The 14,679-nt window shown below is 41.2% G+C and overlaps 1 protein-coding gene across 2 annotated transcripts in view; it reads left to right on the forward strand.

Annotated features, from left to right (window-relative positions):
- Positions 1 to 14,679, forward strand: part of APH1B (aph-1 homolog B, gamma-secretase subunit) — a gene marked incomplete at both ends in the record, with an annotated part of 31,086 nt that overhangs the window by 14,530 nt on the left and 1,877 nt on the right. For both annotated transcript variants that reach the window (XM_080692862.1, XM_080692863.1), the window contains one exon: positions 11,925 to 12,052. In XM_080692862.1, the coding sequence (XP_080548988.1) occupies positions 11,925 to 12,052 (128 nt within the window). The remainder of the gene's footprint in view (positions 1 to 11,924; positions 12,053 to 14,679) is intronic.

Here is a 14,679-nt window from a genome sequence, read left to right on the forward strand (position 1 = left end):
AAGGCAAAATTAATGCCAGCTAGAGTTGTTAAGAATTAAGTGAAATTTATCTAGATAGTATGTATTTAAGTACTTTATAAACTCTAAAGTAGCGTAAGGATATTAGCAAAGTAGAGAATTTGGTTATTGAAATTAGAAAACAGAATTTAGAGAGAGGATGATTTCTCTAATAGGAGGTAGAATCTGGGTTTATCATCCCAAGTCACCTTTCTTATACTTCAGAAGAAAAATATGTCTTCAGTACTCGGTAAAAAAGGGCAGCTGACATTTTTAAAGTTCCCCAAACTATTTTATTTCTATTATATTTTCTAGGCTGTGTTCTTATGTAGGCAAGGTTTATCCAGCCAAATGTGATAGTACACACCTGTTATCCCAGTACTCGGGAGGCTGAGGCAGGATGATCACAGGTTCAAGGTCAGCCTTAGCAATGTAGTGAGGGCTTCAGCAACTCAGTGAGATGCTGTTTTAACATAAAAGATACACCAGAGCTGGTGAGGCTGGGTGTGGTGGCACATGCCTGTAATCCCAGTACTTGGGAGTCTGACACAGGAAGATTGCAGGTTCGAGGCCAGCCTCAGCAACTTAGACTGTTTCAAAATAAAAAGGACTGGGGTGTGTAGCTCAGAAGTAGATGAATGTCCTTGGATTCAACTCCCAAAACAAACAAACAAACAAAAATTGAGCTAGGGTAAAACTCAGAAGTAGAATGCCCTGGGTTCCATCCCCAGCACACCACCCGCCACCTTCAACAGCTCTTTAGCCACTGAAGGTTTTCACCAGGCAAAATCAGTATTGGTTAGACCACATGTGGGGTGTTGTGTTCATTGTCAGCATTTAACAGGAATGCTGAAGAACTAACATTCACACAGAAGAGTATTTACAGCGAAAGATCTATACGGTGTGTCCTGTGGGGAATAATTAAAGAAAGGAATATTGAGCTTGAAGAAAAGTCAAAGTTAAGAGGAATATTGAAAATTAAACTTTTGTTTTAGGCTGTCATTTCCTATGGTAACATTACGCATCCACACACTCGCGTGGTCTTATGTGAGCAGACTGTACCATCCTGCCTGCCCTTTGGGTCTGAGTCGTGTGCCTCGGGCTGGTCAGTTATTGGGCGTGATCTGTTTTGCACAGTTGGACATACATTCCTGGCCAGGAAAACATGCCGTGGGTAGCGAATGCCTACTCAGTCTGTACCCCTGAATGAACATACTTGGGGCAGACTGAGCCCACCTTGCAGGAAGGAGCCAAATCCAGCAGCTCACAGCAGAGGGGCCAGCTGAGCCCAGCCAGCGCAGTTAGCATGAGAAGGCATCCTCGTTATTAACAAACTCAAGCCACACATTGGGGCACATGCTTGTAAGCCCAGGAACTGGGAGGCTGAGACAGGAGAATCGCAGGTTTGCGCCAGCTTCAGCAACTTACTGATGCCCTCCACAGCTTAGTGAGACTCTGTTTCAAAATAAAGAATAAAAAATATGGCTAGGAGTGTAACTCAGTGGTAGAATGTCCCTGGGTTCAATCCCAAGGACCATACCACTAAGTAAATAAGTAAACAAACCCAGTAAGTGTTTTTTTCATTTGTTAACTATTTTATTCACAGTATTTTAATAATAATCTCTATAATATGGCAGGTTTTTTTTTTAAAGGTTTAGGTTCTTTTAGTGTACGTATGTGTATGTGTGTGCACACTTGTGTGTGTATGTGCGCACATGCACATTTTACTGGGAATTGAGCCCAGGGACATTCTACCTCTGTGCTATACACTCTGGCCTATTTTTTAGTTTAAAATAGGGTCTCACTAAATTGCCAGGGCTGGCTTCAAACCTGCAGTCCTCTGGTCTCAGTCTCCCAAGTACTAGGATTACAGACATGTTCCACCACACCCAGCTCCTTCCTTCCTTCCTTCCCTCTTTCTTTCCTTCTCTTCTTTCCTTCCTTTCTTTCATCTGGGGATCAATCAAACCCAGGGCTTCTTGTGTGCTAAACAGTGCTGTACCACTGAGCTATACCTCCAGCAAGATTTAGACTTTTCAGTGAAGTTCTTTGTAGTCAAGATTATCTCAGTACCTACATTAACATATTCCAGAATGGTAGAGAAAAACATAACATGTCTTAATGATACAGAAAAATGATCAGCAGTAGAGCTTAACCTGTGTTTATGATCATTTTTTTTTTTTTTTTTTTTTTTGCGGGTCTGGGGATGGAACCCAGGGCCATTCGACCTCTGCTACACCCCCTGCCCCATTTTTTATTTTTTATTTTGAAACAGGGTCTCACTGAGTTGCAGAGGGCCTCACTAAGTAGCTGAGACTGTCCTTGAACCGCGATCCTCCAGTCTCAGCCTCCCAAATGCTGGGATTACAAGCATGCACCACCATGCCCGGCATATGATCATTTTCTAGATCCATTAGAATCTTAATTTTGTATGATAAATTATCATAACTAACTCCCATTGTGGTGCAGTGATATTCTATATATTGCATATAGTGTGAATTTTGCCATTAAATATATATGCATATGTACATATATATGTTTTCTTATTTATTTTCATAGTATCAGTAATGCAATACTCTTTCCTCCAAACTGCTCAAGTAACTGAGTGTGATTGCACATCTTTATAATAATCCCAGGTACTTAGGAGACGGAGGCAGGAGGATTGCAAGTTCAAGGCCAGCAACTTAATACCCTATCTCAAAACTAAAAGTGTTGGGAATGTGGCTCACTGTGCTTGCCTAGAATGTGCAGGGCTCTAAGTTTAATTCCTAGTACCAAATAAACAACAACACAACAACAAATATATACATATATATATATATATATACATACACACACACATATATATAAGTGTATATATATATATGTACACACACACACACACACACACACACACTCTCACTTTTTGGAGTATTCTTTCATTAAACCTGGGCGTATTATGGACTCTAGTAGCCTGTGACACTTCACAAAGTGTGCACAGCAGGGTCACAGTCTTAAAGCAGTACATAAACAGGCAGCTTGATGTTTTGTGTCTCCGTCTTTTGCTGACAGAATGGCATCAGTCACGGCTCTAAGACTCCACGGCTCTTCTAGCCATGTGCAGGCCTCCTTCTGAGCCTCTTAGGGAGGGGTGGCTAGCCTCTGCTATCTGCCTGTCATCCGAGGCAGTCAAATGTCCAACTCTCCGTTCTCTATAGACCTTAATTCTTCTATATGTGTGAAATGGTCCTTATTTTCTTCACCCACTGCTGCCCTTAATTTTTGGTGTTTTTTTATTTTCTTTTTCTTCCCAGAATTTCATAGAAATAGCCATGATGAACAGAGACTACCCTGTAAAGGTGATTTTCACTGAACAAAAGTATGTTCATTCAGCTCTATGTGAATATATTTTTTGTCCATTGAATCTAATACTTGTAATTTTCAAGGGAAAATGACCACCATATTTTCACCTTTATTGCTCAGTCTAGCCTTCCTCAGCAACCTCCACTTGATCCTGCACAGCTCCGTGGCTATATGAGGGAAAGGTGCTGGGAATCCAGCATTTACTAACCTGCTCCCTGCCCACCTCTCTCCAGGGTGCCTCCATTGCTGGGAGCCTCCTGCACTCCAGCCTCTCCACAGCTGGCTGAGGAGGCCACTGACTGCACAACTTCTGGGGGAATTGGTCACAGCATAACATTTCATTGACAGCCCTGAGGTTTCCCAGAGTGACTCCTGGAACATGTTTAGCCAGATTTTGTAGAACTAGACTTTTCTTATATGCATAAGTGTTTGGAAATCTTGGTGGTTCTTTTGAGAAATGAATTAACCTTAAGGAGTCACTCAGCTGGGTTTTTAATCACCTTTTTCGTTGTCCTAAAGTTCTCACAAAAGAATTATACTTGCATATTTTTATCGAGGTCGAAGCTCATTGTTTCACCTTCTCCATATCTAGTGGGACTCCCTCATGACATTTAGTGTAGCAATTGGAGATTTTACTGACATCCTAGGAGGTGCTGAGGAGGACAGAAGACAGTGGGGCGGCCCCAACATGGTGCCCCTTCCAGTCTTCCTCATCTCATTGATACAACTCCCTCCTTCTAGTCAGTTAATTTCATTAGAATAATTCTTGATTCTTCCTTTTTCTCATTCCTCACATCCAGTCCAACTGCAAATATTATAACCAGTTCTCTCTTGTTGGTTTATTTATTTATTCATTTATTGCAGTACTGAGGATGGAACCCAGGGGCATTCTACCTCCGAGCTACACTCCCAGCCCTATTTTTTATTCTTTATTTTGAAACAAGGTCTCACTAAGTTATGGAAAGTCTCACTAAGTAGCTGAGACCGTCTGCAAACCCACGATCCTCCTGTCTTAGCCTCCCAAGTACAGAGATTACAAGTGTGCGCCACTGTGCCCAGCTTTTAGTTTTTATTTAAATCTTTGTCCAAGCTCATTTATAGACTTGGTTTTGCTTTATAAATGGCATCAAGATAGGTAAGTTCAAGAGGTGATCTGGAGCAAGCATTTGAAAAAACGGTGAGTCTGATGGTGCTGAAGCTTTTCTAGGCCAGCAACAAACTTAGAAAGGTCCTGATTAATCTTATGAAGTAAATGAAGCATTAATAGGAACAATAGAATTCTGAGAGCCCACACCCACTGCCTGCTGCCTGAAGGTGGATCTCCCATTAGGAGTTGTACTCCAGAGTCCTCGAGCACTGACTTGGACCCCTGCTCCCCATGGCAGCTTCAGCCAAAGAGTTTTGGCATGGGTTCTAGTGTATTTTTATTCAAATATTTCAAATTATCAAAAATTTCAAACATTTTTTTAATGTGCTTCATATGAAAAAAAAAAAAAGAGTTGACTTGTGTTTCTTTAAATACCTTTCTGAGGATTAAAAAGCAGGATTAGAGCAAGGTTTCTCAACCATAGGACTCTTGACATTTCGGGCCAGATCAGTTTTTACTGGGAGCCACCTTGTAGATGGTAGAACGTTTGACAGTATCTTTGGCTTTTATCCACTAGAAGCACCTCAGCCCTACTTGTGACAACTAAAAATGTTTACTGATGGTGACCAATGCCCCAAAAGCAGATATCAGGAATGAGGGAACTAGCACCCCAGGTAAGAGTCACTGAGTTAAGGAAGCCAGGTTTGAGAGTGCAGGTTCCCACAGTGACTGTTCAATAAAGTAACCTCCTAAACTGAAAGTTTCAGTGTAGCCCTTGTGGGATTGAATTTTTCATTATGTGGGGACTGGATCACACAGCTAATAATGGACCTCCAGTGCTGACTCTCCACATTGATGAACTCATTTGAAGAGAGGGTTTCATCGTTCTTCAGCATTTTCTAGGGAACTTTAAACATAAAATTATATCTTTGGCATCCATTTATGTCATAAACATGTTTCAGGAATGTTTCCATAAATAATACATGCTATTTAAACATGTACAGTCACTTAAGTTGCTTTTGAGACATCTCCTTTATGATCTTGTTGGTATTAAGGGACAGTACCATACCTGCTAACTTCCATTTAATATGAGACTCAAATGTATTTGATTCATAATATATATGCCATATATATTGCAATAAACCAGGTCCTAAATTAAGTTCATATTAAGGAAAAGATATTTTCTTTTTTTTTTTTTTTTTTTTTTGTACTAGAGATGGAACCCAGGGGCATTCTACCTCCAGGCTTCAACCCCAGCCCTATTTTTTTTTTTTTTATTTTGAAACAGGGTCTCACTGAGTTGCAAAGGGCCTCACTAAGTAGCTGGAGCTGTCCGCGAACCTCAATCCTTCCATCTCAGCCTCCTGAATGCTGGAATACAAGCGTGTACCACCATGCCCGGTGGAAGAGACATTTTCAAAACTACTCATTTAGTTCTGGGACCTGATTAGTTCCCTCTTAGTGACTAGGAATCTCTCAAGCATACACAGTTTCTGCATCCTGGAGGAATGGAGGATATTCTCCCACTTCACAGAATCCTGAACCCTCAGACCCTTCTATTGCTCAGTAAAAGCAGCCCAGAGTCCTTTGGTGTCCACAGCCTGCCTCTGGGCAGCTGAGGCTGGTGTGGGCTTTGGGAAATCCTTTCTCTGTTGCTGCCACCACCCAGCAATAGCACTTGGCTATTATAGATACTCGGAAGCAGTCAGGGAGGCCTGATTACAGCAATTTCTCTTCTCTCTGAAATCAGTGTTAGCATTAGTAGCTATCTTAGGCCATTGTATTCAGAGGGACAGAAAAGCAGATATCAGGAATGAGGGGAGAGATGAGGAAAATGAGGATACTTACAGATCTGTGTGCTAGAGTATTTGCAGTGTATTCATCCAGGAAGCTGATAAAAGAGCCAAATAGCAAATGTCACTTAAAGATAACACTAAAACATTTGGCTTTAAAATACTTTAGATTAGCCAGGCGTGGTGGCGCATGCTTGTAATCCCCGCACTTGGGAGGCTGAGACAGGAGGATTGCACGGGTTCGAAGCCAGCCTCAGCTACTTAGTGAGGCTTTCAGCAACTTAGTGAGACCCTGTTTCCAAATAAAATATAAAAAAGGTCTGGAATAGCCCAGAGGTAGAAAGCCTCTGGGTTCCACCCCCAGTACCACCAAAAATAAAAAATAAAATAAATAAAAAATAAAATACTTTAGATTAAAATGTTGTCTGCCTGGAGAATTTGACTTAGAAGATTATTAGAAGAGGAAGTCCTTTGTCAAACTAGATGGCTACAGTTGTCACAAACAGGTATAAGCACTTCTTAAGATTAGTCAGTTTTCTGAGTATTCCAACATATTGGAAATTATGAAAGTTTCTTTTATTAATCTGAGTTGTATATTATTTAAATAAGTTTTTTCTACTTCTAAGAAAAATATTAGAACAAAACAAATTTTCGGGCTAGAGTCATTGAAGGATTTTAGGATCTTATATGTAGGAACATGAACTGAGAAAGGTGTTCTATTTAAAGGAGGTACTATAAAGATACTGTTAGTGAATCTTCATGTCTACTTGGAATTAATTCTGTTTGCTAATGTAAAGTATCAAAATAGCATATATGCAGTTGCTACTGGTATATGGTAGGACAGTTTCGATATGCAGGCCTCAGTTTCTGTTTTATCTCTTACTAGTTGTAGAGGGAATAAGTAATCAATCCCAGTATTGTCCCACAGCACCACGTGATAATAAGGCTCACAGTGACCATCAAAGCCAGCAAGAAATTAGGACTAGTTGTATAAATAGTCAAGTAGGAATGTACAATATTTTAATAAGTATTTGATGGATTTTTAAGATATGATAATAGGACAGTAAACTGAAAGGTGGGGTAAGGTTCCATGGGACTGTTTTGTGCTTTGCAGGAGCCCCAGTGCTGAGCACGGTGCCTGGCCCATACTGGGCTGTGAACCAATATTTAGTGGCTAATGAAAGAGAAGAAAAAGAAAAGAAATGTAAGAGTAATACAAAATCAGAGGGAGAAATAATATATCAGAGTGAGTAAGAATGCACTTTAACATATAGCCCAGTACCCGGGAATTTAGATGAATGTGTAGTTGCTTGTTGGCTTTGCTTTACTTTCCCACCTTATAGTCTGACTTATTAAGGACTGTGCCTGGCTTATTCATCCTCAGATCTGCAGACCACAGCATATGGAAGCCATCGTTTGTTGAAAAGCTATGGTTGTTCAAATGCTGTTCCTTCTGGCAATAACACTATAGGTATTATCCCCATTTTAGAAATAAAGGAGATGGAGAGTCAGAGAGGTCAAGTAGTTTGTCTGAAGCCACACAAGAGAGCTGGATTCTAACTCAGGATGGTGTGATTCTGATGGTGTATGCCTAATCATTGGGCCAGACTCTCTAGGTCCTCAGTAAATTAGTGTTGAGAGCAAAACAAAAAATGGAGAAGGGCATATATATATATATCAGGTAAGAATCCACTGAGAAGGTTGATTTGAGCTGGAGTTTGTACCAGTCTTAGGAAATGGCCTAAAAAGATTTGAAAAGTAAGTTTTGGTTATTAATATATATTTAAAAATCAGTTTATAGAAAATGGAGTTCAGATCTGTAAGAGAGAAAGGCGGTTAGGGCCTGGTTACTGCCAGGCACTCAGGTAGCTGTTATAATGCAAAGTACCAAAAGTACAAAGTCACTAAAAGTAATTAGCAAGTGTATGATAGAGGAGTTGGGACCTAGGACTTTCACACTCTAAAAAACAGGTTTGCATAATAAATGATATCCAGCAAGGAGCTAAGGAACCCCCAAGAGTATGGGAGGAGGGTACTGACCTTTGTGAAAGGGGAGCAGATACTACAGATGCCATGTGTAAATCATTCTGGTCATAACAAAGAAACCTGCAGTTAGGCAGGAAGGTTCTTGCCAGGCCAGAAATCCTCATAACAAAAGAGGTCTGCATGGAGTTAAGGGGCCGACTTGCACCTAGGTCATAGGATTATGTGGTAGAACAAGATGGGGGACTTTGTATCTATGAAATGCTGTTTTATATTTTGAACTCCGGTGACTTCATTTCGTATCATCCCACTATGTCACTCTCTCTGTGACACAGTGCTTTACTCTAAGCCCTAGCTTTCCCTCTTTCTCATGGCACCATAACAGTTACAATGTGTATTTCTATATTTGTAATAATAAACTCATTTAAGTTTTCAGCAAGAGTTAGGACTAGTGTATATCCTAAGTCTACGTCTGGACAAGGACCCGCATTTATGGGAACAGTTTCCAGGAGCCTAACAGAGGTCCCCAGGAACAGTTCCCCCAAACTGTAACAGAGTTTAAATAAAAGTACAATTTAGGTGTGGTGAAATAGAAAGGATGGTGGTGAGGGATAAAGTATGCAGCCAAAGGGATAATCTGGAGGGAGGGAGGGAAGGAGAGAGAAAGAAAGAGAAAGAATGAATGAATATGAGAATATGAAAGAATATATAGACAGAGAGTAAAGAAGAGTTCTGGCTTTTTTGCCACAAGGATGTATTTGAAGATTGGTAGAGGATATGCTGCCACAGTGACTGATTGTAGAGGACCTTGAATACTAGTTTGAGATGTCTGGATTTGACTTTGGGGACAAAGGCAATGGCAATCAATTCATCAAACACCTGAGCAGGAAGGCCCAAGAATACAGACCTAGAATTTGGAAGCAAGGTCAGGGCTGAGGATGTCTTGAGGATACTTTTTTAGACAAGATTAGACTGAGAGTCCCATCAGTAAGAGCCTTTCCCAAGTAGCTGAACTCTAGGACTTGAGCATCGTTGGCTAGTCTCAGTGAATTCATGACATCTAAAAGATGAACACTTCATAGATTTTTAAAACAGGCATCTGTGTTTGCTCTTGTACCTGGTCTTGCCTTGGTCTTTTCTGATGTTAAGAAACTTTAAAACCTTCACTTAACTTCAGTGGCGTCAGCTCTATCACCAAGCATCTAGCTCCTGGGGAGCTTCCCTTTCCAGTCACCACAGGGGTTAAAGTAGCTCCTTTTAGCTTGGTGGGCCATAGCCTCTCAAGGTGCTCTGCTTTTGCTTCAATTAAAATATTTGCTATCATTTACTAAAGTGATGGCACATTCTGCAGCAGATGTAACAGCTTGCTTTACTCTAACCACAACAGTTACATCTATTGTTTTACATGTTTTTATTTTTGTTAAATAGACTTTTATTGGTGCAGTGTAGCCTCACATCATAAGGAAGTTCAGAACGATAGGGACAGACATGCACACAGCACTTGGTGAGCCCCCCACTCCCTCTTCTTCCCCATGCATGATACTGAGATTGGCACTGATAATTTCATATATGTTACATAACATCAGCGGAAGTATTTCCTTCATTAATTATCTCCACCAGCACCACCACCTTTCCTTAAACTCCTTGCATCACTCCACTGGGATCTCTCCTCCTCAGTCTAAAGTCTTTTGTGTCCAGATTACTCCTCAGCATTTACGTATGAGAAAAGACATATGACCCTTCACTTGATGTTTCTGGTTCATCTCACTTAACGTAATTTCTCCAGGTCCATTCATTTTCCTGCAGGTGATGTAATTTGTTCTTCTTTATTGCTGAGTAGAATTCCATTATGTGTAAGCCGGGCGTGGTGGCGCACGCTTGTAATCCCCGCACTTGGGAGGCGGAGACAGGGGGATTGCGCTGGTTTGGAGCCAGCCTCGCTGGCTTAAGAGACCCTGTTTCCAAATTAAAAATATAAAATAGGCCTGGGAGTGTAGCACAGAGGTAGAAGGGCTTCCAGGAACCCCAGTACCACAAAAAAAAAAAAAAAAAAAAGAATTCCATTATGTGTATATCCCATAATTTTGTAATTTTGTTGATGGACACCTGGGCTGGCTTCATCATTTAGCTAATACACATTTTCTCACAGTATTTTTTTTCACTCAACATTGTCTTCTTGAGATCATTTATTTTGTAAATCATATGTAGTAGTCGTCCATGAGTGAATGCACCATAATTTATTTATTCAATCTGGCAATGATGAACTTTTATTGTTATTACAAACAGTACTGGTAAAAGTATTCTTGGTTATCTCCCGGCCTACATTTGTAAGAATTTCCCCAGAGTAGTGGTTCTGAAACTTGACCGTGCATCAGCATCACCTGGACGGCTGTTTAAGCTGAGGCTGCTGTTGGGCTCCTGCGCCATGGTTTCTGATTCGGGTGTGGGTTAGGTCCTCATATGTTGAATTTCTAACAAGTTCCCAGTTTTTGGTGATTTAGTGATGCGAGAACTGCCTCCGTATATAGATCTAGCTTAGAATTACTAGAGCAAAGTAGAGACTGCACGTTTTCCATTTTATTGGTAATAATAGATTGTTTTCCTACCAGCAGTGTGGAAGAAAATTGTGAGACTTAAGATTTTTCCCATTTGTTGAGTGTTAATGGCCAGAAAAGGAAATTTCTATGCTTTTTTCCATGTTAAAGCATGGAACTTGTTCATTTTAAATAAAGAATGTTTTTCAAGATACAGATACATAAACAGAGGCAGTATGTCACAGAAAAACCTGTGGGTGTTGATGAAATTCTATGCTATTTGCTTAAGAATCTTAAATAGCCATAATAATTTCAAATATTATTTTATTCTTCCATTTCTTTTTAAGTTCTAAGGAGCCAAGCATGGTAGCACACACATGTACTTGGGAGATGGAGACAGGAGGATCACAAGTTGAGGCCAGTGTCAGCAACTTAGCAAGACCCTGTTTCAAAATAAAAAAATAAAAAGGGGCTGAGGAAGTGTTTCAGTCTCAGCACGTGCGCGCGCGCACATACACACACACACACACACACACACACACACACACACACACACACACACACACACACAGAGTTCCAAGGAGAAATTTTACCTTAGGAGACTTGTTTCAACAATGATGCTCCTTTTAAGTGAGAAAATTCTCTTAACTAGTGCTGAGGCTAATTGGTAAAAAGCAGGTTATTTTTCCTAGGCAGGCATGGTGGCACACACCCATAATTCCAGTACTTTTGGAAGGCTGCAATGGGAGGATCACAGGATAACCTCAGCAAGGAGTGAGACTCTTCAACCTAGCGAGACCCTGCCCTGTTTCAAAAAATAAAAATAAAATAGGGCTGGGTGCATAGCTCGCAGGTAGAATGCCCCTGCATTCAATCCCCAGTACTAAAAAAAGCGGGTTATTTTTCAGAGCTATCTTTTTGCATTCCTCAGGGAAAGTGCTTGGATGCCAGCTCCAAGTCAAGTCCTCTTTTTGTTGGACGGCTTGACACTGTAGGGGAGCTGGCCGCCCCTCGGCAGCGCTGCTTCCCGAGTTGCCACTGGGATATGTGTGCAGACCTTGATTCTGTTGGAAGGTGGTCAGACCTCTCACTGCAGCGGGGGGACCCCAAGAACCCATGCGCAGTGCCGGGACACTTGGTGGCGTTGGCGTCAGTGGGACGGGGCGCTCATGGCTGACTGTCTTTCAGCTTTCATGACGCTGGTCATCATACTGCTGCACGTGTTCTGGGGCATTATATTCTTTGATGGCTGTGAGAAGAAGAAGTGGTACATCCTCTTCATAGTCCTCCTGACCCATCTGCTGGTCTCTGCTCAGGTGAGTGTTGCCTCTGTGCTCACACTGTTTCTTGGACTCAAGTCCATACTTCTAAAGTGGTAGCTGCATGTCACTCCTAATGAAGTGCATGCTCATGGGAAAACTGGGAAAGTCAGGAAAGACGTTCAAATGAATGAAATGAACCATCTAATTTTTACTATAGAAAGACACCTCCAGGGCTGAGTTGTAGCTCTGTGGTAAGGTATGTGCCTTGCAAACACAGTACCAAAACAACAACAACAACAACAACAACAACAACAACAACAACAACAACAAAAACCACTTTTTTTTGATGGATCTCATTAAAGATTTTTTTTCCCATGTGTCTTTCCTGTAATGGGTATTGTCAGATCTGAAATAATACCTTGTTTTGAAGCACATCTGGAGCAATTTCCATCTTATTACAAATTCTTTTTTTCTTTTTTTGATTACAAATTCTTTAAGGTACAAATTTAATAGTTTTTATAATAATTAACATATTAAATTTAACTGATTAATCACATAATTCTTTCACTATTGTGAGGGTATCTTGAGCCTATGTGTGCATGAAATTTTTCCTTATGTTTAGATTCTAAGGCATGGAATTGTGAAGTCAACTGGCATTAATATTTTAAATATGCTTTTATTGGTATGTTTTAGTCTCACATTGTGATGTAAACCATCATGTTGACATACATGCACACTTCACTTGGTGACATACGTGCACACGGCACGTGGTGACGTGCATGCGTGCACACGGCACTTGGAGCTTCCCTCTTCCTGTGTCCCCATCTCCCTCTTCCTTGTACAGAGTACTGAGATGGTATTGGTATTTTCACGTGTACACATAGTCACTGGTAGTATTTCCATTAATGAACCTCGCTCTTCCCCTCCCTTTTCCTTAGACTACCTCCCTGGCTCCACTGGGGTTTCTCCATGATCTGAATTCCCTCTGGCATCCCAGTTACCCCCTCACTTGTGCATATTAGAGAAAACAAATCACCCTTCACTTTCTATGACTGACTATCTCACTTAACATAATGTTCTCCAGGTCATTCTATTTTCTTGCAGATGGCATAATTTTGTTCTTTATTGCTGAGTAGAATTTCATTGTATGTATATGCATTAATATTTTGAGCACTTGAGACAAATTGCTAAAATACTCTCCGTAAGGGTGGTACTATTTCTACACATTCTGATCAATAGTGAAAGCACACACTCATTCCCTTTTCATTGACTTTATAATAGTGCCAGTTTTCAAAGTGAAGTTTAAAAAAGTTGACTAGATTTATTTTAAAGAACCATGTAGCATTTTGAGTCTGATGTTTATTGTAATTTGTCCTGTGTTTACGTCAGAATGGCCTCTGCCACTGTTGTCCAGGTCCTTTCCACCTTGCCATGTTCAAGAGGTCCTGCAGAGGGCGCTCGCCTCCTGCCTTCTCCCCTCCATCTACCTAGAGTTTATTTCAGGTCTTACATCGGGCTCCTTGCCCTTTGATCCTTCTAAAATGCAATTTTACTGCCCCCACACATCTACAACCTTTCAGTACAGAAGGATTCTAAAGTCAGTCTTCATATGAAGGCAACTTTGTAAAGCCAACTCTGTGGAAAAAAGACAAGAAAGAGAATACATTAAAATATTATTAGCCTTTATCTTTGGGCGCTAAGGATTATGAATGCTTTTTTTTTCTCTATAGAACTCTTTTTGCTATGTTCCAAGTTTTCTTCAACATAGCACTTTTATAATCAGAAAGGAAGTTACATGATGAAGCAAATGTTCTATTTATGGATCCAGTTGGTTCATTTGCTCATTAAACAAATATTGAGTGTCTTCTAGGTTGCAAAAATCCCTGCCTATATAATCTAATGGGAAGAGACAGGAAACACAATAAGGAAGGAGTTATGTAGTATGTTAGAAGGTGATCAGTGCTACAGAAAGAGTGAAATGTAGACTAAAGGTACTCAGAGTGGGGGCAGGTGCCACATTTCTTCACCAGGTGTTCACAGTAGGCTTTATTGTGAAGGTGACACTTGAGTAAAAAGTGAAGTCGAGGTGGAGTTGGTCATGTGTGCCTTGGAAAGAGAACATCCGAGACCGAACAGCCAGGGCCAAGGTCCACGGACCAAAGAATGTGCTTGCCGTGTTTGTGGAAGCAGGGTGGCCGCCGCAGAGTGAGCCAGGGGAGACAAGTGGGAGATGCTGTTAGAGAGTCCATGGCGGGAGGGAAGTGGAAGGCTAGATGTGAGAGCCACATCTAGATAATGCTGGACTTTGGCTCTTACTTTCAGTGAAATGGGGCCCCAGTGTAGGGTGTTGGAGGGACATGGTGTGACTGACATTTGAAAAGGATCACTTTGCTCTGTGGGGAGTCTACTGTGGAGGGTGAATGGAGCGCCGCTGTGAAGGACAGACGACGGGGAGTGACAGCTTAGTGACAGCCCGCTGGAGAGGGGTGGAGGGATGGTCAGATTACAAGCTGCCTCCGCTCTGGGTGTGTGGGGATTAAACCGAGGGCCATTGCCTCTCTAGACCTTTTTTTAATTCTTTATTTTGAAACAGGGGCTCACTAAATTCTGGAGGGCCTCACTAAGTAGCTGAGGCTGGCTGAGAAGCTGTGATCCTCCTGCCTCAGCCTCCCAAGTGCTGG

The sequence above is a fragment of the Muscardinus avellanarius genome (genome assembly GCF_963383645.1).
Source record: "Muscardinus avellanarius genome assembly, chromosome: 3".
Lineage (NCBI taxonomy): Eukaryota > Metazoa > Chordata > Mammalia > Rodentia > Gliridae > Muscardinus > Muscardinus avellanarius.